This window comes from Plenodomus lingam (assembly GCF_022343315.1).
Source record: "Plenodomus lingam strain CAN1 chromosome Unknown contig_6, whole genome shotgun sequence".
Lineage (NCBI taxonomy): Eukaryota > Fungi > Ascomycota > Dothideomycetes > Pleosporales > Leptosphaeriaceae > Plenodomus > Plenodomus lingam.
In genome coordinates this window covers 212,304-239,508 of record NW_027093966.1, presented here as the reverse complement: position 1 = coordinate 239,508, position 27,205 = coordinate 212,304, and the positions used below count along the sequence as shown (strand labels likewise).

At 41.5% G+C, this 27,205-nt stretch overlaps 6 protein-coding genes across 6 annotated transcripts; 3 read left to right on the top strand and 3 right to left on the bottom strand.

Annotated features, from left to right (window-relative positions):
• Positions 1 to 1,572: 1,572 nt before the first annotated feature.
• IAQ61_009357 (uncharacterized protein) lies at positions 1,573 to 3,174 on the top strand (the record flags this gene model as incomplete). The annotated part of the gene is made up of 1 exon (XM_003838104.1): positions 1,573 to 3,174. The coding sequence occupies one exon, from the start codon at positions 1,573 to 1,575 to the stop codon at positions 3,172 to 3,174; it is 1,602 nt and encodes a 533-aa protein (XP_003838152.1).
• Positions 3,175 to 3,406: 232 nt separating this feature from the next.
• IAQ61_009356 (uncharacterized protein) lies at positions 3,407 to 5,413 on the bottom strand (the record flags this gene model as incomplete). Its single annotated transcript, XM_003838103.2, has 2 exons — positions 3,407 to 4,950; positions 5,032 to 5,413. 2 exons carry the CDS (start codon positions 5,411 to 5,413, stop codon positions 3,407 to 3,409), a joined length of 1,926 nt encoding a protein of 641 aa, XP_003838151.2.
• A 728-nt stretch (positions 5,414 to 6,141) lies between these two features.
• On the top strand, positions 6,142 to 6,983 carry IAQ61_009355 (uncharacterized protein; the record flags this gene model as incomplete). Its single annotated transcript, XM_003838102.2, has 3 exons — positions 6,142 to 6,665; positions 6,732 to 6,742; positions 6,806 to 6,983. Exons 1-3 carry the CDS (start codon positions 6,642 to 6,644, stop codon positions 6,981 to 6,983), a joined length of 213 nt encoding a protein of 70 aa, XP_003838150.1. The 5' UTR covers positions 6,142 to 6,641.
• Positions 6,984 to 7,156: 173 nt separating this feature from the next.
• Positions 7,157 to 9,045, bottom strand: IAQ61_009354 (uncharacterized protein; the record flags this gene model as incomplete). Its single annotated transcript, XM_003838101.2, has 3 exons — positions 8,506 to 9,045; positions 8,012 to 8,175; positions 7,157 to 7,949 (listed from the first exon to the last, which is right to left on the bottom strand). The coding sequence occupies exons 1-3, from the start codon at positions 8,845 to 8,847 to the stop codon at positions 7,157 to 7,159; spliced, it is 1,299 nt and encodes a 432-aa protein (XP_003838149.2). The 5' UTR covers positions 8,848 to 9,045.
• Positions 9,046 to 9,794: 749 nt separating this feature from the next.
• Positions 9,795 to 10,007, top strand: IAQ61_009353 (uncharacterized protein; the record flags this gene model as incomplete). The annotated part of the gene is made up of 1 exon (XM_066098358.1): positions 9,795 to 10,007. The coding sequence occupies one exon, from the start codon at positions 9,795 to 9,797 to the stop codon at positions 10,005 to 10,007; it is 213 nt and encodes a 70-aa protein (XP_065951517.1).
• A 217-nt stretch (positions 10,008 to 10,224) lies between these two features.
• IAQ61_009352 (uncharacterized protein) lies at positions 10,225 to 10,704 on the bottom strand (the record flags this gene model as incomplete). The annotated part of the gene is made up of 1 exon (XM_003838100.1): positions 10,225 to 10,704. One exon carries the CDS (start codon positions 10,702 to 10,704, stop codon positions 10,225 to 10,227), a length of 480 nt encoding a protein of 159 aa, XP_003838148.1.
• Positions 10,705 to 27,205: the final 16,501 nt, after the last annotated feature.

Below are 27,205 nucleotides of genomic sequence, written 5' to 3'. Positions count from 1 at the left end.
TCAGCATGTACTCTTCCATGTGTTTGTAAGCTTCGAGCAAATGGTATTCGTCGTGAAACACCCACAGCTGATCATTCCGGTGATTACCATGAAAGAAAACGGGGTGCACACCAATGACTAATGGGCTGTCGTGTACGTTGTGGCAGCGGAATATTCGGCTCCGCAGAGTGGAGCCATTCTTTGCAAATCTCTCTCTCTCTCTCTCTCTCTCTGTGTGTCTCTTTCCATGTCTCTCTCTCTCTGTCTCTCTCTCTCTCTCTCACTCACACACACACACACACCTGAGCTAGAACAGGAGAGGCTCTGAGGCTTTCTTGTTCAAAATAGTTGGATCCTTGCACAATGTCAACAGCGAACATGCCTGCGCATTGGCATGTACATACCATGGCCTTCCTGTTCAAGGGCTCCAATAAATTAGCCTAATAGGCCGTTGAGTGGGAATTTTGATTACGTTGGCAATGCTGACCATGGTTGCGAGAGCAATCAATCTGTCTCGTTGCCATATCGGCCTGTTGACGTTTCAGCCTATACTATACGACGTCGTTGAGCAGGCATGGCTCGCCGGCTCTTCGTCCGTCACCATCGTGTGTTGTTATGTATTCGAGGTTAACTTGCACATTAACAACACCCACGTGATGTGCAACGCAACCGCCCAAGCCTGTGTTTTATAAATTATCAGCATTTCGACTGTCCTCGTTGACCATCCCAAGTTCCAACTGACGTCCGATTGCCATACCTGTCTCTCGACAGCTTTGTTCTAGACATGTCATGTCTACTGGGTCACACGGTACAAGACGGAGAGAATGGCCCGTTTAGGCGCTTACTGGGTCGATGCTCCATGTTTTGAGTTTGACAGAGTGGCCGTCCCGTCCACTTGTCGGGCTGTGGATTGATCGACAGGGAGATACGAGGTCACGCAAAATACAACACTCTACTCTATTGCACTCTACTAGTCTTCTCGATCTTCTCCAAACCTTTCTCCACGACTTCTCCACAGTACACTACGCTAATGTCGACCGTCCCCGCCCGCTCTCCTGCACACGCGCTCTAGCCTCGATGAAGATGCCTGGCCCTGGCGACTTGAATCGCTCTTCATCTCTGCCCTTCCGAGGTATAGATACTGGCGTGTAGGTGGTTGTGCTAGCTACAGAACCCAGCAAGCTTTGATGCCAGATCTGCGGCAACTTTGATCCTGCCCAAGGTTTGGCGCGGGGATTCGGGGATTCTGGTCACGTGCAGCTCCAACTGAGCTCCAAACCACGTGACCCTGCTTTCCAGCTGACATCAAGGCCCGAGACGACGTCAACCTTCTCAGGCTGCCCTGACGAGGCTGTGTTCCTCCTTGTAGGCAGACACCACCTCGTCTTGGCTGGTTGTTGTCGTCGAGGTTGATAGCTGTGTTGAGACAAAATATCACTGCTTATCCTTCTGAGTCTTCACTTGCTTATCAACTGTCGATTGTTTTGCGTCTTCTTGGCCTCTATTCACCACCCACCTCATACCCATCTCATCACAGCTCATCACAGCCCATCACTACCTCTTCTTCACCATACAGCGTATACATAGCCCATCATGGCCCCCCCTCACCCCACAGGCGACACCGACGCCCATGTCGACATGGCCTCTCTCGCCTACTTTGACCACTCGACGGCCAAGCGCATCAACACCGACGCCGTGCTCGTCGAAGCCCTGCGCACGCAATACCCTCATCTCGACCTCGTCGTCGCCCCCCAAGCCGGTCTCAACCTTCTTGCCTATGCCGCCGCCGGCCACGCCAAAGCCATCCCTCTCGATGACACGGTCAAGGACCACGTCTACGGCCCTGGCCTCAGCTGGCGCATCTACACCCCGCCACCCCGCCGTCTCGACACCCGGCCGGGCTCCATGGTCGAGAAGCTGCTCTTTGGCAAGTTCATGTACAAGTGGAAGGACCAGGAAGCCATCCTCTACGTCGCCAACGGCCGCGACGGCGGAGCCTACTACCCCTCCCTGACGAATCACTACCTCCTCACCAATGCCACCCACAAGGTCGACGAGTTGATCAAGGAGGCGACCACATGGGGCATGGAGCTGCACAACGAGGTCTGGGTGTTTGACTCGGGAATGTGGCAGAAGAGTGCCGAGCTCTACGACTCTGTTCAGAAGAGCGACTGGTCGCAGGTCATTCTGGACGAGGACATGAAGAAGGCTCTCATCTCCGACGTGGAGACTTTCTTCGACTCGCAACAAACCTACGCCGACCTCAAGGTCCCCTGGAAACGCGGCATCATCTACTATGGTCCCCCAGGCAACGGCAAGACCATCTCCATCAAAGCCATGATGCACTCCCTCTACCAACGCGGCCAAGGCTCCGACGCCCGCACGCCAGTCCCCACCCTCTACGTACGCAGTCTCGCCTCCTTTGGGGGCCCCGAATATGCCATTAGCCAAATCTTTGCCAAAGCACGGCAAGAAGCGCCTTGCTACCTCGTCTTTGAAGATCTCGACTCTATTGTCCACGACGACGTGCGCTCCTACTTCCTCAACGAAGTCGACGGCCTTCGCGCAAACGATGGTATCCTCATGGTCGGCTCCACCAACCACCTCGACCGCCTAGACCCGGGCATCGCAAAGCGTCCCAGCCGCTTCGACCGAAAATACTACTTCCCCAACCCGGACCTCGCCCAGCGCGTCCAATACGCCCACTTCTGGCAGACCAAACTCCAGTCTAACAAAGACCTCGTCTTTCCCGACGCACTCTGTGACGCCATTGCGCAAATCACGCATGACTTTAGCTTTGCGTACATGCAAGAGGCTTTTGTCGCCGCGCTGTTGGCCATTGCGGCCCGTGGCGGCAAGTCGGCAAGCCAAGCTGCGCTCGAAGCCAAACGCTGGGCTGGTCCCTGCGATCCCATGACACACATTAACGACGATGAGCCCTTGCTCGGTCGTGGTCATGGCCACGGCTATCCGCCAAACGGACAAGCGGATCTGGAGAAATTGGAGCTCTGGATAGAGATACAGAAGCAGGTCAAGATCCTGCGCGAGGAAATGGACGAGAAGGTGGATCGGGTGGCGTCTGTGGATTCGAGGAGCTCATTGCTGCAGTATAGAGATGAGTTGGATGCTGTTCTTCATGGTCGACGGCAAGGGCCATTGGGATTGGAAAAGTTGCTGGCTAAGATGCAGTTTTAGGGGGGGGGGAGGGTTTCTTGGACATGGATATCGGCTGGTGGCTGTTGGAGGTCCTGGTCGTTATTACTGTTTATTTTTCATGTGGCATGACCTATAACGAAGCGCTGTTCTCTCTCTCTCTTCTTCTTCTTGTCCTATTTTCTTATCCATCTAGCCCATTTACACAATATGTAACCATACCTCTATTCATGCGTCCCGACGTTTCTATTCTTGCTCTTCATCCAATATGTGATTACACACTCCCACTGGGCACAACCACCGCTCCATTCGCACTCGCACTCAGATTCTCCCCCCAAATCTGCACAACAAGCTGCTTCTTATTAATCTTGCCCATGGCATTTCGCGGGATACCCTCCACCACCCTCATCTCCTGCGGGATCTTGTACGCCGCCAACCTCTCCTTGAGCGCGCGCCTCAGATCCAAGACCCCCCAAGCCTTGCCACCCTTGCCCGCCCTCCTCCCTCGCTCACTCAGCACGACCACAGCCGCGACTTTCTGGCCCCAAGCCTCAGACGGCAGCCCCACGACGGCGACTTCGGCGATTTCCGGCAGCGACAGCATTTCGCGCTCGATTTCCAGGGCGGATACCTTTTCGCCTCCAGTCTTGATGATGTCTGCAGATTGACGGCCGAGGATGAAGTATAGGGGGCCTTGGCACCAGGGTTGCTGTTGTGCGTTTTGGCCCGCGCCCGCGACATGGCGGCGCATGGCAACATCGCCTGTTTTGAACCAGCGTCCGCGACCGTCTTGGTCGTCGACGAATTCCTTGGCCGTGGCCTCGGGATTCTTCCAGTATTCCCGGAAGATGGTAGGCCCGCGCAGTTGAATCTCCCCTTGGCGTGGTCTGCCGTCTTTGTCAACTTCCTCGTCTTCGGGTATGACTTGCTGGGTCTCGCTGTCTACCAGTCGTGCTTCCACGTTTGGGAGCGGCCATCCTACACTCCCATCTATGCGGTCGGCGAAACTGAGTCCACAGGATAGAGCCATGCCTACTTCGGTCATACCATAGCGCTCGAGTAGGACGTTACCGCCGGATAGCTCTGTCCATGCAGACTTTACAGGGGTAGGGAGAGCGGCTGAGCCTGAGATGTTGAGGCGGAGGTTGGTGGGGTGGAGGGCGGTTTTGGTCGCAGACTGCAGGTCAGGGGATAAAGAGGCGTGTGCGGATAAGAGGCGTGTGTAGATTGTTGGGACGACGGTCAGAAAGGTGATTGGTCGTGGAGGCTGTGTTGATGGGGAATTGGGGGAGTGGGGGAGAAAGGGCGCGCCCAGACGATTCCAGACTGCGGATGCGTTGAATGGGAATTGGAATTCGATGGTGCTTCCTGCGAAGAGCGGGGTGAGAAGTGCGTTGACGGTGCCATGAATATGGTGTAAGGGTAGGACGTGGAGCAGGACATCGTCTTTGGTGTAGTTCCAGGCTTGCAGAAGCGATCTCGACTGCGCTGTTAGCACATCCTGTGGGAGAAGGACGCCCTTTGGTCGATTCGTGGTGCCGGAAGTGTAGAGCATCATTCCGCCCTTGTCACTGGTGGGTTCTTCCAAGGTAACGTAGTCGTCCGTCTTGCCCATCATGATCTTCTCTTGCTTGTAGTTGATTGGCTTCGTTTGCATGCCTTCCTTCAGCACGTCGTCGGCCTGGGTTTGGAACTTCTCCGAGGAGAGAAGCATGAGCGATTCACTCTGGTCGATGATGTAACGGAGCTCGTGGGCCGGGAAGGTAGGAGATAGGGGTACGGCGACGGCATGCGCAGCCAGGATGGAAAGGAGCGTCACTAGCCACCCGTCCCGTCAATGACTGCCCTGTTTTCCCACCTTTTTTGCGCACATGGCGGGGAGGACAAGGGAATGCGCACCTACATAGTCATAACCATTCTCGACCAAGAATGATATCCTCTCTCCCTCGGCGCTCTTCCCGCCCGTATTCCGCTGCAACATGTCCTTTGCGGCAGCCACATCGTTGACCAACTGCCCATAGGTGAAGGTTCGTCCAGAGAGTGAATGGACGACAGCCGTGCTATGTGCGTCGTGGTTCTGGATGGCCTCGAATATCGGGAGGCGGGGTAATGTTGATGCCATCCTGCTGGCGGGGGGGAGGGGCGGGGAGGTATGGCAGCAATTGGTGTTGTCGGTGTTGTAGGTGTAATAGGCGAATGAGGGTTGCAACGGAGGCACAGAGAAGAAGAGGCAGTGTTGTCTGGTGGCCAGGGTGCGAGGGAGAAGTCTGCGTGCCCACATGGCGGGTGGGAATCGGATAGATTGCACAATGCAGACTTGGGTACCTCTTGGGGATCTGCGCGAACGCCCTCAGCAGCATCCACCGAGCCTGAGCTGGACGGCTGGCTATCCCGGGAGCGGGACTGGGGCGAGATCAGGGTTCAGGCGATAGGCGGTAGGTATGATAGGTAGGTAGGTAGGTTCCTGCTAGGAATCTCGGGCATGGTACGGTAGGTATTACTTCCATCGACCGGGTCGACTAGTTGGCAGCTCGTCGGCCCGTCCAGAGGGCATTCCCAAGGTGGGTCCTAGCTGTGTGGAAATGAAATGGAAAAAAGAGGGGATAGGTAGGAGAATGTAGTATATTGTGCTGAAACAGGAATTGAATTGAATTGAATTGAATTGAATTGAATTGAATTGGAATTGGAATTGCTTAGATGGGCTTTTGGTGCAACTTGGACCGGTTCTGCAGCTTCAATGGCGGTTGGAACTGTGTGTGTTTCTCTCTCTCTCTCTTCTTTTTTCACGACTGAGCTCAAGCTCTGCTCTAGGTACCGGTGGTCAAACTATGAAAGTTATGAAAGTATGCGACTGTGCAACTATGCAACTATGCAAACTACCCAGCAAAACCATGACGCGCCTCCTTCGGATCTGGTCTTGGCACAGTTAGTACCCCGCCCCGCAATCGGAACCCTCGGCCTTCAATTCGGACGCCGGCCGCCGGTGCTTCCAAGCTAGCTCTCTCTCTACTAGCTCTCTCTCTCTCTCTCTCTCTCTCTCTCTCTCTCTCTCTCTCTCTCTAGCTCTCTAGTGCAACCCCCCAGCCTCAGATCCTCCCACAATCCCTTTCTCATTGGTCAATTGCCCCCCTTGCCCGTTACTACTACTTTCCTACATTCATTCCAACTGCCCACCAGCCACTTTACCTAGCATTCGCTGTTTCATGTCATTCCTGCGAAACGCTGCTTTCGCTGGAAAGCGACTGGCATCATCAATGGCTCCATCCATGACTCCGATGGAAGATGCGCTGCGGACCAAGGGAAGCTCTCACCTCTTACCTACCAAACGAACCTATCTATGACCTCGGACCGGCTTCAGAGTCCAGACACAGAACCCATCCATCCATCCATCCATCCATCCATATATCAAGCAGCCCGCACGACTGACTGTAGAGCAGATTACAGAAGCCCTGAAGCCATCTACCCTGGAAGTCTACAACGATTCACACAAACACGCACATCACAAAGCCATGCAGGGTGTCACAAGTCGAGAGGTAAGAACACGAAACTCGTTGATCAGTCTCTTCTGGAAAGATGGCCTAAGCTGACCCTCCACATAGACACACTTCCGGTATGCCCATCAATTTCGGATCAACTGACACAGTCTTTCCATCTGCTCACCTAACCTCTCCAGTGTCGTCATTACATCCTCGGCCTTCCAGGGCAAAATGCAAGTGGCTCGCCACCGCATGGTCAACACGCTCATGAAAGACGAACTTGCGCGAGAAGGCGGGATCCACGCTCTCCAGCTCACCACTCGCACGCCAGAAGAGGAGGAAAGTAGGAGACTGAAAGAGGCGGCCGAGGCCTGACGTTACATCAAAGCACGACGACAATTAGATACCCAATCAACTCAATCTTTCATTTGCTCCTCACTGTCTACTACCGTCTCTCTTGCCCCCTCTCCGTAAAGAGCGATGACGGCCGTCCAACAGAGAGGCTCCAGAGATGCACGGCTTCGGCCACCCTCACTTTCTCAACCCATCTACTCCCCAACGACCTTCCCATCCACCTTTCCCCCCTCAATCCCCTCCCCACCCTTGAACTTGAATCTCTTCAGTCCTCTGACCCCCACATGAATCTTAAAGCATCCACCAGCATACTTATCCGCCGGCTTCCCCCCCTCTCCACTCGTACCTCCCGCACTCGTGATAAATAGCTCCTCGCCCACAAAGCAGGGGCACGTCGGCTGCAACGTCGGCACCAGAATTTCCGCCACCACTTCTCCCTGCGGCGAAATCCTCAGTACACGACTGCCCCCGTGCAATGCAGTCCACATGTAGCCCTCCTCATCGATGCAATGGCCATCTGGCACCGCTCGCTCGCCATAGCGATTGTCCTTGGGCATGACGAAGAAGGGGCGCTTGTTGGAAATCGCACCCGTAGCAGGGTCGTAATCGAATTGGTAAATCGTCTTGTCCGGGCTATCGGCCCAGTACATGGTATCGTCTTTTTGGTTCCAAGTCGTGCCATTGGGGATCGAGATGTTGCTCAGTGGGCGATCGAGACTGCCATCTGGGTTCAGGCGGAAGACGGCGCCCTCGGAGTTGATGCTCGTGACCAACGGGTCAAACATGAAGCCGGCCCAGAAGCGACCCTGGGAGTCGACGGCACCGTCGTTGCCACGGAACTTTTCGTGCTTGCTCGCGGCGATTTCAGTGGGGGACCAGACGCGGCGGATCCAGCGGTAGGCGCCCGTGGTTTTGTTGGCGATGCCAAAGCCGTATTTGCCAGCGAAGACGAATTCAGAAGGGTTGCCTTCGATGTCGGCGGTGCAGCTGGAAGGAAGAGGGCAAGTGTTAAAAATACAAGTTTTTATTCTGCACGGTGAACAACGTACCCCATGGAGATGTCGTAGTCCTTGATCGTCTTGAGACTTGATGGGCCGGCGTTGACGTCTACGCGAAAGACCTTTTGCTTTTCAACGTCGAGGAAGCGAATGGTGTTTGTGTCTTCCTCCCAGAATGGTCCTTCGCCGAGGGAGCAGTGCGTGTCGAGCCATGGCTACAACGTCGTCAGCACCTGATGCACATCCGTGAAAAGACATTGATGTGATGGAAGGGTGTGATAACCGGCAAGAAGCCAAGGACAAATGCTGCCTTTGGACTGATGAAAGAAAACTCATCACAGGTACATGGAAACCGGCAGTTTGAACAGCGTTTTTTGTTCCCAGATTCCAGACACCAATTCAACTTGAACTCGAGACAACTTCATGTATCGTAGACCTCCCATCCCAAACACATGATCTCAGCGGGGCTCAGACAAACCAAACTCCCCCGCACCCCCCTTCAACCCCTCCGTTCCCACTAAGAAAGTAGACACCACAGCACATACCTCAGTGATTTCATACTTTTTAACCCCAGCCATGATGGTATCAGCGTCCGCAGTTTTCGCAATACCAGAGCGTGGTCGGCTTCCAGTGTCCTTTTGTGACGGATGGGCGTCGGCTTCTTCTTGTGCTCGTGGATGATGTTGTGTTGTTGTGTTCTTTGCATCGCTTCCATTGCCGTTGCCGCTACCGCTGTCGGCCGTCGCACCGCCTGTCCAGGCGGTCCTGAGCGAGGCCCACAATTTGGATAGCGTGGCTCCCATTGCCGCGAGAATGGCGTCCCGAGGAACCGCAAGTGAGGCTAGAGGGTTGCCGAGCTGCGGCTTTGGTCTGGCCTGGATGGGCATAGGAGTAGGTGGTGTGGGCCGTAGTTGGCTTGAATGTCTGGATCGAAAGCTTACAATACCGGTACTGGGCGGTGCAGGAGAAGTTGAGAGGCAGACTGGATGATTGCGAATGCTACTTTATGCACTCACGCAGCGCTTCCAAGTCAATATTCCTCTGATCTCACAAATTTGCACTCCCTGTACCGGTACCGCCGTACGAGCGGCGCCCTTCTACCAGCACATTTCCCGGATTCCCAGCATCAGCACCATCAATCAATCGTGCGTGGTTCACAGGCAGGCGCACTACCCGAGGCTACTCGGCCTCCTCTCAACGGAACCTATTGTCTGGAAAGACGATAGACACGGGGCATCGTAATTTGCTGTTGATAAAGTAGTACCTGTTCATTGAGGTGTTGTTGGTACCGTGTGCCGGTGCCGTATCGGCTAGGCGGTCCGGCTATGCCTGCAACCTTAAGCTCAGTCCAAACAGGAACGGAAAGCAGAGCACTTTTGTTCCGGCGGCGCAGACGGAGCATCTTGGAAGGCGGGATAGAGCGTGCGCGTACGATTTTGCTATGCATCGTGTTCATGAAGAGGATATGTTTGGGTGCAGTGGAACACTGGTCTCGATAGGGTATCTCGGAATGGTGCAAGGCGAAGCATTTGCAGAATCGGAGGTCATGCCGAGTAGGTTAGGCATCATGGTGTCTCGTTGTGGAAATAGGCAACTTTCTTGACGCTCTTTGGAAACATGCAAGGAAGACGAATTGGTTTAATAAACCTTGGCTTGAGACTGCACGAGGAACAAATAATGTGAGTGGTGATTTTGCACTGATAAAAATCATGCATATTCACGTCTACGTACTATACCGGTACACTGCATGTGCGACTTCCCCGCTGTGGACACAACGCGCAAAAAGCTACACCACACCGGTACGTCAAACAAGAAGAGCATCTTAAATAACAACATGAATCTCAGCTTCTCCAAGGAGACATTCCCCACCCATCTGGACATGCGCCCATCTGGTTCCTACCGGTACAGTGTGGTCTCCTGTTGCCCAAACGGCTCTTTTCTATGTTCTACCGTAGAAGCTGAGTGGCGCAAGAAGCACATCTCGTTTCAGTCACAGTACACGGCGCAGGTAAAGAAAGATGTGAAGATTGCGAGATGGCTCTCGTAATCTGGTCGTCTGTGGATTTCGGAGCAGATGTAGCATCATAGCTAAGCAGGCTCTGTGGGTTTATAGAGCAGTTCCGCGCCCCTTGACCACTTTGCTTTGCACCCATTCGATCTTTCTACGATCAGAGCAAGCATTCCAGTGCAACTTTTCATCGCCCCAGCCCCACACTCCATCTCTTCATCTCATAATCGGCACATAGACATCCTACCACGCCTTTTCACCAATCTTCGTCACTATCCTCCTTCTCCTTCTGTCCCTGCGCGTACCATTCCTCATCGCTGTCCATCTCCGCATCCATCACGCCCCCCTTGATTCTATCCACCACTCTCCTGACACCGTCTTTCACGCTCTCTCCCTGTACCCTGACCCCCTCGTGCCAAACGATCGCGTCCATAACCCCATCCAGAAACCACATGACCGTCGGCACAAATGATATATCCAACTCCGCCGCTAGCTCGGGCAGGCTGTACACGTCAAAGCAGTATATGTCTACAATATCGTATTCTGCATGGACGGGCTTTGGGAGGAGGTCCTGGAGACAGGAGACTACTGCATTGGAGGTGCTGTCTTCGGGCCAGTATGCAAGGAGGAGAGCCTTTCCAGTGGCGGATTTTATAAGGAATTCGAACTCGGCTTTTGTGTGTATTGGGGTAAAGTGCTGAGGGGTTGGGGCCGAAGGAGACAGTTTTGGCGGCATTGTGGGATTTCGAGGTACGGTTTGACTTGGAGATGGAGTTGCGCATGCAGCATGCAAGTTTGGAGTCGCGGTGTTGGCTTGGCGTGTTCTGAACGTTAACAGTACCGGTACCGTACCGGTAGGTAGTTTAGGCGGCTGTGTGGCGAATCAGAGCTACCAGTATTTAACTGCCATGATCACGACCACCCCACAAGCGGGGGAACGATTCGAGGTGTTCGTCTCGATGGATGAGCTGAGCACTACATTTAATGACGATATCCTAGAACATAGTCCTTTGACGCACCACTCTTAGCCCATCCGTGATGCGCAACCTTGCCTTCTGACTGTTATTTCTATATCACCCATAGTGCTTACCTCATACCGAGGTGGTGACTGCCCACCACCATTGGCGACTCCCCTATCCCGGGTTGACTGGGAGACACCCATTTGGGACTAGTGGGGATGTCTATATCTAGCCACCTTGGCCCTTTGTCCATAGATTCTTCAATTAATACTTTCATCACATTAGGTTATAAGCCTAGCTTATCCGCCAGCATACTTAGCTTTATTTACTAGTACCTGCTTGCATTAATCTCTCTTTATTAGCTTCTACTACTTTAGCTATATCTATTGCTAATATTTACTATTATCGTGGCTTCCTATTCTAACCTATTTAACGCGTCCCTACTACTATTACTAGCTCTACCTATAGCTTTATTAGAGGTACTACTGTCCCTGTATCTACTATTACTAGAGATAGATCCTCTCCTAGGACTATTAGCACTACCCCTACTACCTATTATATCTACTAAACCTACATTTAACTTCTATCTAGACCCTTCCTTATTACCTAAACTAGGTTCCTAAGGCAAGAACTATCTAGAATAGTAGTTAGCCTAGACTATAGCATTTAGATATGCAGGTATTTAGCCTATCCTTGCTAGAAAGAAGCCAAGACTAATGCTTCCTTCTAATACTAAGGACTAGGACGAGCAGGATAACAAGGCTTTAGTTATGCTGCTGTTATTAGTTTATGTGGAAATTTAGATTACTAAGGTTAGGAATAATTTAGGAGATAGATTATTAGATTATATCTACTACGATCGTACTTATATATATAGAGCTTTAGCTACCCTTACTAGAAGGTAAATAATTAGTAAACCTTCCTTACTAGAGCTCCTGCTTTTTATTAGGCACTTAGTAGTAAGCTAGTAGTTAATTAAATAGTAGGTTATATAGGGGTATTAATTAGGGTTAATTAGATTAAGATACTCTATAATCTAGTTAATATCCCTCCTATAACACACCCCCTAGGTATAGGTAGATCTTTTATTATTATAGTTATACTTATAGTTAGTAGGTAGTATAGCTAATTAGAGTGTTATATATCTAAAGGGTTAAATTAGCTTACTCTTTAGATACTAACTAGCGCGCCTTCCTTATTTAGCCTACGCTTACACGCGTAGATATTATCTAGACTAAGCTCTATAACTTTATCTACTTAACTATAATCTTTTACTATAGCTTAAATTATAAGATTATATAACCTTAAAGATCTAAACTATACTTATATCCTTACTAACCTATATCTTAGTTAAAGTTAAAAACTACTACTTATACTTACTCTACCTATACTACCCTTATTACCTCCTGCGTAGCTAAAGCTATAGTTACTAAAGCTACTACTACTAAAGAAGAGCGTGCTACTACTAAGTATAAGGCTATTATAGAGCGCGTAGTAGCTAAGTATATAGCTACTACTACTATAGTTAAGATTATAAAGCTAAGGAAGGTTACTCCTACTCTAGCTCCTACTACTCTAGCTCTAACTCTAGCTCCTGCTCCTCCCTAGACCCTGCCTTATATCCCTACTCCTACTTCTACTCCCTCTCTAGCTCCTAAGGAGACCCTAAGATCCTCCTATTATAGAGAGTCTAGTATTTATTATACTAAAACTTATCTAAATTATCTATACTCTACACTCTTTAATAAGTCTAATAGCAAGTGCTATAACTCTTCTAGTAGGGGGACTTAGTACTAGTAGTACTCCTCTAGGTATAGCTATATTCTAATATATATAATCTATATAAGAATTTTTCCTTTATAATACTTTAGTAAGATTTTATACTAATAATCTAATAGCCCTAAGCTTACCTAATATTCTACGCTATTCTTCCTAATAAGGAAGTAGGTAGGTAAGAGCTAAGATCTTCTTAAGGATAAGAAGTAGAGGGTCTTAGTGCTCCTTAAGGAGAGTAAGGCTAAGTAGTAGGAGCTAGTAAAAGCTACTACTACTACTACTAAGCTTGCGCGCAAGGCTACTACTATAGCTAAGGGTGCCTAGAGCTCCTTATTAGAAGATAAGGACTCTAGCTCCTCTAAGGTTCCCCCTATAGATCCTAGGTTAGGGTAACCTAGGTAGCTCTCTATAGACTCTAAGGCACGCTTTACGCGCGTAATAGAGCTCCTTAAAGAAGCTACCTAGTTAATAATAGAGAGATAAGCTATAGTTAGTTATTTTTATATTATATATTAATAGATCTTATATACTACCTTACTTTAATTAATACTATATAATATATACTCTACTATTATATAACTTTAGGTACTCCCTAAACCTTATAAATTATTATATAGTTAGGTTTTTAGTAAGCCTATTAGCTAGTATATTACTAGTAGGTAGGTAGGTAATATAGAAAGATCCCTTTTTATACTCTTATCTAAGCTATATATTTTAAATATCTATATAGTGTAGCTTAGTAGTAATCCTTTTATTATTACCTACTACTAACCTAATAGTTTATTAATTATTATAATTAATTATCTAGGTAGTATCTAAAGTAAGGTGTATTTTAGTTAAAAAGCGTTTTAACACTATTGCTTCTTTGCTTACTTACTTAAGCGTAAGGAGCTCTACCTTAGTAGTTAAAGTAGTAATAGTTGCTTATTAAGCTACCTTCTAAATAATAGGTCCTCTAAAGAGCGTAATTAGGTATCTATATAATAATTGCTAAGTATTAATATTATTAGTAAATAACGCATTACTATATATTATAAGCTTATTAGGATCCCTATTCCTATATTAGATTAATTAGTATTAAGTTTAGTATAGATAGATAATCACTTAATTAACCGCATTAAAGTGTTATTTAGAAAGGTTAGTAAGGTATTAGGAGAGCTAGGAGGCTATATAGGTAATATTAGGGCGCACTATAATTAAGGTGTAAAGGATTAATCTAACGCGCTCCTAATAGTCCTTAATCTCTTTTTTAGTGGCTTCTCCTATACTCTTTTTAATATCTTTACTTAATAGTAGTATAGTAGGGAATTTTCCTATCTCTACTAGATTAAATTTCTTTGTAATCTTGTTAATGTATTTATTATAAATAAGCGTTATTATCTGTCTCTTTCTATCCTAGATTACTCTTACCCCTAGAAACTAGCTTACAGGTCCCTTTTCTTCTATAGTATATCTTTGCTTTAGAGCTTAGATAACTTTATAAGCTTAGCTTGCGTAGTTTTAGTAATAGAGCAATAGGATATTGTCTATATAGAATATTAACAAGATACTATAATCTTTATTAAAGAATAGGCATAGCTCCTCTTTAGAAGCAATAAGCTTATTTTCTTAGAGTGTAGTTAAGAGCTTATTATACTATAATAATAGTAAGTCTTTTAGTCTATATAGAGCTTGTTTAAGCTTAACGCACTTCCTAGGTATTTAATATCCTTTAGGTAGCTTATAGATAACTATAGGGTGTTAATCCCTTAAGGTGTTAAGGAAAGCTCTAACAACGTTATATTAATATATCTTAAGGTTAAACTTAGCTCTAATAGCTATTATAGTCCTAAAGGTTTAAGCTACTAGGGTAGCTGCGTAGGTTAAATAAATTAAGTTAGTAAGCTATAGATCTCCTCTTACTACTATCCTTGCTTTACACTTAATTAGGTAACTATCCTAATTAAGCTTATATATAAACACCTATTTAAGTAGGAGTAGATACTCTCCTTTAGTTAGCCTATTAATCTCCTCCTAAGTACTAGCTTTTAGTAGAGTATTAATTTCTTTATATACTACGTCTCTAAATTGCTATCCTATTTAGTAGTTATAGAGATCCTTCTATTATTTTAGCTCCTTTTATAGAGCGTCCTAGTGCGTATTTCTTTTAGGGTTTTTAGGGGATTTGCTCCCTATTACTACTATAATTATAGCGTAGATTATAGCGTTTAGTTTAGAATATACTAAAAGATTATGCAAGGGATTTCTAATTAGATCTATATCTAATAGATCTATTACTATGTATATCCCTATACTTGTAGAGCCTCCTAGTAGTTTATTAGGGTCCTGTCCCTAAGCTCGCTTACTAACACGCGTTAGTAGTAGTCCTTTAACTTGCAGTTTTCTACTTCTTCTAGGAGCTCTAGGTGCCGCTTGTAAGGGATCTACAGGAGATATAGAATCTAGTCCTAAAGCAGGTAGGTAGGAGCTCTACTTACTACCCCTATAAGAGCTAGATAGGGTGCCCTTACCTATCTTTGTGCTCTTATAGAGTGACCTACTAATAGTACTCTCCCCTCTAGGTCTTTCCTAGGAGCTACCTATTGTAGTATTAAAGTAAGTTAGATTACTACTATCTTAGGTAGTAAGACCCTAATCTATAACCTATATAGATCCTTTATCTCCTATACTAAAGTTTAGTTCTAGTATTAGTTTAGGAGTTTAGAGCCCTATTAGCTTAGGGGACTTTATATAGATTCTTTGTGCTAAGCTAGCTATACTTAGTACCTACGCTAGAGGTGTCTGCTTAGGGGGTTGTAAATTACTAGGCTAGCTAGCCTAATTATCTACCTCCTCTAGCTCTACCCTACCCCCTAGCTCCTGCGCTAGGTTTAGTCCTCCTTGCTTACTAGACTCCTTATATTGCTCTACTACAATACAAAGCTAATTAAAGATATTAAGCTCTTTATATACTTCTCCTATATTGCGGATCTTATCTTTGCTAATAACATTAACTATCTTTTAAGCCTCTAACTATTAAAGCTACTCTAGATCTTTCTCTTTATAGAAAAGATCCTTATTAAAGGTAACGTTCCACGTTATAATAATCTAATTAAGTAAGGGGATCTATATCCTATATATATTAGATGCTCTATATCCTACTAGATATCTAATATAACCCTAAGGGTTCACCTTAAAAACCCTCTTATAACGCCTAGCTACTTAATCTCTATTAAGGGGGTAAGCTTAATAGCCATAGGCGTATATTCCGCTCTAATTAGGGCAGAGATTAGTAGTTACCTCCCTTATCTACTCTAGTTGCCACTACCTAAAGTATCTAGTAAACTAATAATCTAGCACTTTGTTAGGTAATATTATATTATAAGTATAAGATAGGCTTATATTATAGAGCTAAGTCGCTGCTTTAACAATTTTAGGCTAGAGCTTTATTAGTAGGTTAGCACTAATCCTTATTTTAATTAATTTTGTTATAATCTCCTGCCCTACTCTTTCTGCTCCTCTATTAGGTTTATAGGTATATACAGGTAAGCTCTTAATTTTAATACTATTGTTAGCTACCTAGATCTAAAAATAAGATTCGCTACGCCAAGGGAGCGTTATAATATTGTTATCTTATATAATCTTAACTATACTAAGCTTATATTAGTTAAGTATTAAGCTCTTTAAATTTTTAAATACCTGTATAATCTTATTAAGGTTTTTAGCTTACAGTAGATAGGTATAAAGCTTTCCTAAGTAGTCGCACTTTAATACTAAGATCTATTGCTTATAAGCTATACCTGTTAGCATGTTAAATAGATCCTATAATACCTAGTAGTATAGACGTAGTAATCTTTCCCTTAGTTATCTTAATATAACCTATTAGGCATGTGTAATAGCACAGTGCTCGCATTTGCTCCTAGGAGTTCCTTTAATTGTAATATTTATTACTAACTTAACTAGAGCTTTAAGCGCCTTAGGTCCTAAATAGCCTAATTATTAGTGCTAAAGCTCCTGGCTATTGTGTCTTAGGTAAGTTATCTAGGATTGTTAGGGTTATTTAGGCACTATGCTTTAGATTATTTAATAAGGGGTAGAGGGCTTATATTCTAGGAAAGTTAAGTTAAACTTGCGTAGTAACTTAGCTAATACAACGCTCTTTCCTAATAATCTAAACTACAAGGTAGTATCTAGCCTAAGGAACTAAACTCCTACTTTAAGCAATTAAGCTTCTAATATAATATTTACATAAAAACCTTCTACTAATACTACGTTAGTAAGCACTAAATCTTCTGTTTTTGGACCTCTTAGTCTATTAAGAGCATTAGGGATTACTCTAGTCCCTCTGCCTAAGATTAGAAAAGCTTAAGTTCCTACTTTAACTATCTTATATTTAACTAATCTAAACAAGCTTTCTTCTAGGTAGCTTATATTATTAACTAGGTGCACTACACCCCTATTATTAAAGATAGTGCTCTTTAATAGAGCGTAAGCTTTAAAGTCTATAGTTAAATAGATCCTGTTTATTTTCTCTGCTATTAACATAGGGTTAATTAGTGCCGCCTAGATACTGCCTAGATAGGTAATCACGCTTGCCTTACTACTATAATCTTAATTAATAGGATAGGACTTAATTAGAGCTTTTCTTAACTCTTTAAATTTTTAATTCCTATTAATCTTTTTCTTAATCTCTAATTATTAAGTAGTAGTAAGCTTATTAACTATATTAGTCTAAGCTTTAATAACGTTTTTGCATTTAGGAGGTTTCTATAGGTAGGATCTACTACATAGGCATAAAGACTCCTTCTTTAGTTAATTAGAAGGAGGAGCTCCTATTATTGCAAAGACTCCAGGACCTTTAGAGCTTAATCTTATGTCGTTTTCTTAGAGAAGTAATAAATAGATCTTAGTAACCTGCAGGAGGTTATAAGTTAGCTCTCCTATTACTAACTTTTTAATAATCCTTTAAAACATAGTTTAACCCTAATCTAGTAAGATCCTAGTAGATAGAGCTTTAAGATAATCCTATACTACAAGCTATCCTTTAATATTAGGAACGTTATATACCTTAGCTTGCGCATATAGGATTATCTACTCCTTCTACTAGTAATTAGCGTCTTAGCTACTTATCTTTATCTTAGCAAGATAAGCTTTATACTATAATCTTGCTAGTATTACAGCGCTTAAATTAGTTAGCGCTAGGTTATTATAGAGCACTTAGATAAGTGCTTAGAGGGTTACTCTTCCTTAATTAATAAGCTCTATATAGGCTAGGGTAAGGATCCCTTAATCTACTATATTGTTAACCTATATAAAAAGGTTCTAAATTACTAATAACTTTAATATCTAATCTAATAAGCAGGCTTAGTACTAAGCTATTTTAAGTTTGTACTGCTCGCTTGTTATATTAGATAGCGCAATATCTATTAGCATGTTAGGCTTAATAGGTCTATTCTTAAAGTAGTTTTTAGCATCCTAAGCCTTAGGGTCTACCTCTACCTAGATCCCTTTAGTTAGGGCATAGTATCTAAATTAAATGTACTAGGTAGGCTAGTTGGTTAATCTAGTAAGTAGGATATCCCCCTTTAGGATTTAGTTACTTATAGTAGAAGAGTAATAAGTAAGCTTCTGCTTAAGAAATAGTATAAAGAGTAAAGCTTGCTAGCTTAGTGTCTAAGTTAAATAATACGCTTAAATAGATAGGACAATCTTTAATAAGGTAAAGCGCGAACCAGGCTTATAACTGTGGAAATTTAGATCACTAAGGTTAGGAATAATTTAGGAGATAGATTATTAGATTATATCTACTACGATCGTACTTATATATATAGAGCTTTAGCTACCCTTACTAGAAGGTGAATAATTAGTAAACCTTCCTTACTAGAGCTCCTGCTTTTTGTTAGGCACTTGGTAGTAAGCTAGCAGTTAATCAGATAGTGGGTCATACAGGGGTATTGATCAGGGTTGATTAGATTAAGATGCTCCGTGATCCGGTTAATATCCCTCCTGCAACAGTTTACAATAACCTAACAATAAGCGTAGCAAGCTATAACACCTCTCTAGAAGCCTAGAAGCATCTCGCTAACTGCTTTAATAGGGACACAGGCAATGCGTTAATCTTGCTCTTCTAGTTACTTACAAACCTCTGCTATCGCAATAGAGATAACCTTAGACTACACCTTAATAAATTCTATTAACGCTAGACACGCATAGCTAAACGTTACACAACCTCTACATAACCTATTATAGTAGCAATACGTGCTATATTTAATTCTAACTAGGTTAAGGGCTTATTCTTTCTTGCTACCCTACCTAAGATAATAGACAATATTATTAACAATTTATCTACTAGGAATATAACCGCGTTTAAAGATATTAAACCTAAGATCCTAGATATCTTAGAGAAGCACTTATTAGATATCGCTAACTCCTTAGCTACTTATATAGCTAGATAAACAGCGTCTAGATAACTAAACACTAATAGACCGCTATTATCTAGTACCTTTACACTAGAATGTACCTAGTGTTAGAAGTATAACCTGTTGTTTATTAGTTATATCTATCCTAATTATAAGTATCTTAAGAAGCATAAGGAGAACTAAGTAAAGGGAAAAGCTAGCACTATACTACAGTTATAGTTATTCTTATTATTAGGCTCTTAGAAGAAGTAGAAGGCGAATAATGCTGCTGTAGTTAACCCTAGTAAAGACTCTAATAGCTTAACTACTATTATTAGTTACTCTGTATATTATTACATTAACTTAATAACACTACTACTACGTCTAATACTTAATTTAAATAGCAAACGCGCTAGATTAGTAAGTGTATTTGTAGCAATCTATTAACCTACTGCTATTAACCTACCTGTGTGGCTTTTTAATACTAGTGCCTCTAGGCACATGTCTAGCTACGCTAATAACTTCCTATCCTTAACACTAAAGACAGGCACTATTACTATAGCTAGCGGTATTAAGCTTCCTATACAAGGAATTAGCACAGTTTAACTTCACCTGCGGCTCCCTAATAGCTTAACTAATATTGCAGTACTAACTAATACACTCTATAGCGCTAAACTTTACAGCACCTGCTTATTCTTATAGATATTTATTAGATATAAGGGGTTTAAGCTATTTACTAAAAAGGATAACCTATACCTTGTTAGACACAGTTAATATATACTATAGGCACAATATATATAGGGCCTTATATAGCTCTAGACTAAATAACTACTATTACTATTACTATCTACCTATATGCTTACAAGCTTGTCCTCCCCTAATTAAACATTAATAGCCCTAGCCCTAATAACAACAACAGAGGCAACAGTAATAGCAACAAAGGCGAAGGACAATACACACAAGGGCAAAGGTTTTAGGATATACTAGGATTTTCATAAAGCTATAGGATATCTATTAGTGCCAAACCTATCGCGTATCTATACTAATAGCTATCTAGTACTAGATAAACCTAACAACTTTGCATGCACTATATATTAATAATTAAAGTTAGTGCATTATATACTAACGCAAGGAACACTACGCTATACCTAGCCACTTAAGCTTATTTACTCTAATCTCTTAGGGAAGATGCCTACTTAAAGTATTAGTAGCTTATAGTATTACATCTCCTTTATTAACAACTGTACTTAACACTTATAGATTTAGTTCCTTAAGCTTAAGACTAATGTACCATAAGCAATTAAGGATTTTATTACCTATATATGCACCTAATTCTATAATAATAATATACCACAATATTCTATTGTTAAGGCCTTCTATTCTAACAATAGCAGTGAATATATTAGCTATAATCTTTAAAAAAATTCTATAGCTAAAGGAATTATCTATAAATTAACACTACTATACTACTATAAATTAAATAGCGTCCTAGAGCGATTTAACCGCACCCTATTCTAGATTACTTAATGCATAATACTATCTAATAATCTACTTTTCTTATAGGCTAAAGTGATAATATTAGCAAATTTTCTTAAGAATATCGCGCTATATTCTTTAGACCTATTGCGACGTACCCTACACGAACAGCTCTTTAGGAAGAAGCTATCTATTTAGTACCTCTAACTATTTAGTATCTAAGGCCACGTCTATATTCCTATAGAGGCCTAGAAGCTAGGCACTAAACTTCTACACTGCTTTAAAGAAGGTATCTTTATTAGCTATAGTTATAGTACTAGGACAAGCCATCTCTATATACTACAACAAGCTGTTATTGTTAAATCCTAAGATGTTACCTTTGTCCTACAGGTTCCCTAGTTATTTCAAGCTATTTAAGACTAGGGAATTAAGCATAGTCTATAATATCTAGACACAGAGCTTTAATATCTAAAATAGCAGCCTAGGGAATTAATTATAACACTTCCTCCTATTAAAATTCTTAATAACACTAAGCTAGGGGATATAAGTAACCTTCCCTCTGCACCTTAGACGCCTCCTTTACTTAAAACAAGAGCGACAAACTTGCTATACAATCTTCTAAGCCTAGATTGTTACTCTATATAAGCACTACTTTAGATAGATAGAGGCCTATTATCTTTAGACCCCTAAATACCTACTCTAACTAAGAAGAAACCACGCATAAAGGAGATATTAGCACTAATACCTATAGCTATAACTTGTATTAGACAATAAACAAGAATACTAGAATAATACTAGGGTTCCTATACTATAGTATAGCTCTTCTTTATAACTTATAAAGAAGATGCACTAGTATATATCTTATTATTTTTAACGACTTTCTCTGCTACTACAATATTAACTAACACCCCTAGGATATTTGCAGAAGCAATAGATAAGAATTATACTACCTTATAGTAGCTAGCTATTAACAAAGAAATTGCTAATTATATAGAAAATAGTATATAGGAAGTTGTACCCTACTATAAGATACCTCTAGGTGTAAAGCTTATAGGCACTTAATAGGTATTTAACACTAAGCAAGATAAATCTAGTAATATTGTTAAGAGAAAAGCAAGACTTGTAGCATAAGGATTTTTATAGTAACTAGGTTTTAACTATAATAATATATACTTACTAGTAGTTAGATATAACAGTCTATAAATCCTCCTAGTCCTTGCTACTCTACATAGATAGCAGATACAATAGGTAGACTTTAATGCTGTATACCTAAATAGATATCTTAAGCACAGGATCTACTACTAACTACTACTAGGATTACCTTCTAATAGCGCACTGTTCTTGCTTAAGACCCTCTATAGTCTTAAGTAATCTAGACGTAAATAGTATGCTATCCTATCTAAATAGTTAAAGTCTTAACATTTCTCCTAAGCTAATTTTAATCCTTATATCTTTATCTTAAGAGATCTTGTCCTTAGGATCTATATAGATAATATCCTTATAGTTAGTACTTAAGAATAGATTAATATAATACTCTACCTTACAAAAACTTACTTTTACTTTTAAGACTTAGGATAACTATATATGCTATTAGGACTTAAGATTAACTACTTTAATAACTATATAGAACTCTACTAACGCACATATATTATAGCTATTCTTTAAAGGTATAGTATAATAGATTGCAATAGTTAATATACACCTATTAACCCTAGCTTGTTCCTACCTTGCATACCTATAGATATACCTATTAATATTAACTATTAGAAGAAGTTTTAGTCTATTATTAGCTCCCTTAACTTTATAGTAGTTGTAAGTAGACTAGATATAGTATATATAATTAGTCTACTTAGTTCCTATAATACTAACCTATTAGAGAACTATCTTAAACTAGCATTCTAAGTGCTCTAGTACGTCTGCGCGACTTTATATTATTAACTAATAATTAGTACACACTCTACTAGATAGTCTACTAAGATTGTAATATACTCTAACACCTCCTACGTATTAGACCTAGATAACTTAAAATTATTCTCTAGCTATATCCTTAAGATTAATAGATTAGTTATCTTATAGTTATCTAAGCAATAGAGCTACGTTGCTTAAAGTATATATAAAGCAGAATATATAGCTGCCTTATACGCAGTATTATATCTTGTCTAGGCTTAACGCGCTATTATAGAATTCCTACTAGTTATACTACTATACTACCTGCTTATTAATAATAAACTAGCTATTACACTTATTTAAGACTAGAAGTTAAACCTATAGTTAAAGCATATCCACGTTTATTACTACTTTGTAAGAGAACAATTCCTAGAAGGCAACTTTAATATCTAACACGTTTAATCTAGTAACAATCTTGCAGACTTATACATAAAGGCACTCCTAAGGCCTATATTAAAGAAGTTAGATGCTAGAATATTAGATATAATAAACAAAGGATAATCTTATTCACTTAGGAGACTAGGGGACATAGTTTTTTCTCTTGTTTTCTTTGTATTTATAGTCACTATAGATTTAGGGGACTGTTATTTCTATATCACCTATAGTGCTTACCTCATACCGAGGTGGTGACTGCCCACCACCATTGGCGACTCCCCTATCCCGGGTTGACTGGGAGACACCCATTTGGGACTAGTGGGGATGTCTATATCTAGCCACCTTGGCCCTTCGTCCATAGATTCTTCAATCAATACTTTCATCACATCACTGACTTGCAAGGATTACCGGTAGTCGTTCCGTTTGATAGGTATGGTACCAGGTTGCGTACCATTGTTATCACGACCACTCAGGTTCTTTACTATCGGGTGGTAAATGACCTAAACAGTGTGCTATGGGACGTCAGCAAACTCCCTGCTTCCAATCATTGTGAATCAGAAAATGCAATGATATCTTCACTCCCTTAGGTATACAACTACTAAAATAAGGTAATAGTTGGGGAATAGAAGTACAATTTTGTTGCACCTCAGACTTGTGCAGGTCACTGATACGCTTACCGATCCATGTCCTATTCTACTTACGATAAGCTGTCTTTATAGATTATGCTTATTTTTTCAATTGCACGACATGAGTAGCAGGCCGGTACCCCATAATAGAACGTGTCCGATATGGTTGGCAACTCACTCGCGATAGCAAAACCAAATTAGAATTAGACATCTAAAGTATACCCACGCAATACTTTATAGATAGCTCTCTATAGCTAATTACAAGCCTACCACAAGTTATACACTCGGTTAAGACGCGCATTTAATATGTATGGCTGTACGCTGTGTTGGTACTATATGCCAAGCAATATTGGATTTCTTTAGTCAATAAATGCATGTCTACGGTTATGGGCATTCATAAACTCTGAATACATGAATCCCAATCGATTAGCATTAACACATAGAAAACGGTATTCCTGTGGTATTCAGTTTCAGTCCTCGGCGTCAATGGGATCTACAACGTACTAATTTTGGATCTAATCAGTGATGATGCTGGCTAGTAGGTTCCTTCGGCCCTTCCCGCTGTTCTATCCTCAACATTTCTTGATGAGTCTACCGGTACCCTCTTTAAATTCTTGATCACCATGCAGTATGCTACATACGTAGGTGCGCTGTCGCCCCGGATTATAAACTTGGACAATCCCCAAGGATTCATAGTACATTAAGCAGCTATCAATGGTCAATGTTTCTAACTGAGGCTGGGTACCTACAAAGGAACGTACATGCTAGTGATCCAGTAGCTCAACCTTACCTTTTTGAGGCGATCTGGTCCATCGCCACAGTTCGGGGTACGGAGGTGACTTTCAAAAGTTCTTGCTAACAGGGGTGTCTATATTACCGCCGTGATACTACTAAAGCTTAGACTACTTAGTCGCGCCGCCCCTCCTTATACTTATTACTACCTTTAAGTCTAATAATCTCCTAAATATAATACTATATACGCTCTATCTAAGCCTAGATATAGTATTAAGGTAGCTTATCCTAAGCCTTTAACTATACTTTTAAGTTAATAGTATATAGTAAAATACTTATAATAGTACTAATTTAGGTAGTAGATTTACTACTAAAAGGTAACTTTAGAGTTATAATAAGCGTATAGGTATAGGGTGTGAAGGGCTTAGGCTTATGCCTAAGCCTAGGTCTAACACAAGACGGACTAAGTCTAACACTACTACTAAGCGAACACACTAGATACCTATAAAAAGGCGTAGAGGGCTTACCTCTCCTTTAAGATACTAAATACTATTATTAACGCTTATTGTATTCTCCCTTAAGGCTAGTCTATAATATTTTAGTATCTTCTTCTAAACATACTATAATAGTAATAAGAGATAGACGCGCTAGATATTTAGAATAACTAGGTGCAACCTAATATAGTAGAAAGGCTAACGCAATAGGTCTATAGATTAATAGAATAATAGGCTTAAGACTCTACTATAATAGCTATACTACGTTAATAGAATAAGGAAATACGCAATTAGATTCTATCTAAACCCTCCTCTAAGCCCGCTAGGTTTAATAATATGCTACCTCTACCCTCCCCTGCCTTACGCTACAAACCTTTCCTAGTTAGCTTGCTATATAATAGCACTAAGGTAAACTTCTCCTTCTAGCAAATAACTATAGAGTTTAAACTACGTGCAGATAAGGTCTTTATTAGGGATAAGGAGGTAAGGTTTATATATATTTAGTCCTAGTTATTGCTAGTAGTTTAGCACGCTATAGCACTATACTTTAAGGATAGTACACGCAAATATTAGGATATAAGCAGGTTTCTTAACTACCTAGCGTTCTATTATAGTAACTATTATAGGTAGAAGCGCGCCTAAGTCGCGTTAGAACACTTATATTAGGGCTAAAATTAGCCTTTTATAGAGTTCTTTATAAATTTTATATAGCTCCTTATATAGTTAGGAGGTTTATACTAGGATAATAAATAGTAGCTTTTATAACTTTAGCAATCTCTTAATAGTTATATGCGCTTAGTTTCCCTTAATAGGGGAGTCTTTAGGATAAACTATAACATAGCTATAGAGGAATATAAGATAATTATAGTAGATATTAAAATAGCCTCTCTAGAACTAGGCTTTCTTTAGGCTAGTAAGTCTAAGGAACCCTAGTAGAAGTCTAACTTAGATTAGGATAGCGATATAAATATAGTAGAAGTAGCAGCCTTATTAAGTGCACTTACTAAACTACTAGTATTACGTCCTAACTAGATCCTACAGGACCTATTTAATATACAGAAACTAGCAAAGGTCTGCACCTAGTATAGATAGGGTAGTTATTTTATACATGCATGCCTTAATACCCTATTACTATAACTAGTAGGTGTTAAGATAGTTGCAGTATTAGCAAGCAGCCCTAATTTAGGAAACTAGCTGCCCCTAACTTTAGGCTAAGTTAGGGGTATAAGGAGGATACTATAATAGAGGAATTATTAATAGTAGAGGCTATTAAGTGTCCCCTAGATATTAAGGCTAGGCTAAATAATCCTCCTTTCTTTATTCCCCTCCTCCTAGGTAGAGTAGAGAATGTGCAAGCAATAGTTAATTTAGGGTGCTAGTATTTTAGTGTAGTTAAGGAAAAGTTAGTAAGATAGATTAGTAGGAACTTTATTAATATTCCCCTGTGACCCTTATAATATACCTAGGGAATTACTAAGGGTATAAGAATTTTATAGTTAGTAGTATTAGACTATAATTTAGATAGTTAGTAGTCTTAGCTTTTAGCTTATATAGTACCTAGTCTCTCCTATTAACTAATACTAGGTAGACTATAGCTATATAGAGAGGGCGTTATTATAGATATTCTATAAGGCAAATTAATAATTAGGAAGGTAGGAAATATAGTAGTATAGGAGAGCGGGAGACGCCTATATCCTACCTATATCTCTACTATCTTAGGTTTAGTTATAGCAGGGTTACTAAATTAAGGATCCTAATAGGAAGATATATAGGTATAAATTTTTATAATAAATATACTAGATATTTTATAGGTAATATATAACTTACGCCTAATAAAATATCTAAGAAGTGTTAATAAGGGAGGTCCTAATAATATACACACTATCTATATTACTAGTAACATAGTTCCCTATAAACCTAAGTATAAAACTAGAAAGATAAAGTTGCTACTAGAACTATAAGAGTTTAAGGACCTATTTAACAAAGAGTTAGCAAGTAGTTTGCTACCTTATTAAGGTAGTATAGATTACTATGTTTAGTTAATAACTCTCCTAGATAGAACCTAGCCTAACCCCCTATAGGGTCCCCTATACCCTATATTACGTAACTAATTACTAGAACTAAGAATATAACTTACTAGATTAATAGACAAGGGCTAGATCTAAGCAAGCTCTTCTATAGCTAGAGCCCTAGTATTACTAATAAAGAAGCTATTAGGTAGTTAGCGCCTTTATATAGATTACTAGATACTTAATAGCATAATAATATTAGACTAATACCTACTACTACTTATTAAGGAAACTTTATATACACTATCTAGTATAAGTTAGGTTAATAAATTAGATATTTGCGCTACCTTTTATAAAGTTAGAATAGTAGAAGGTTATAAGTCCTTAATAGCTTTCTATACCTAGTTTAGGTTATATAAATAGTTAGTATATCTATTTAGTCTTAGTAGTGCGCTATCTACTTTCT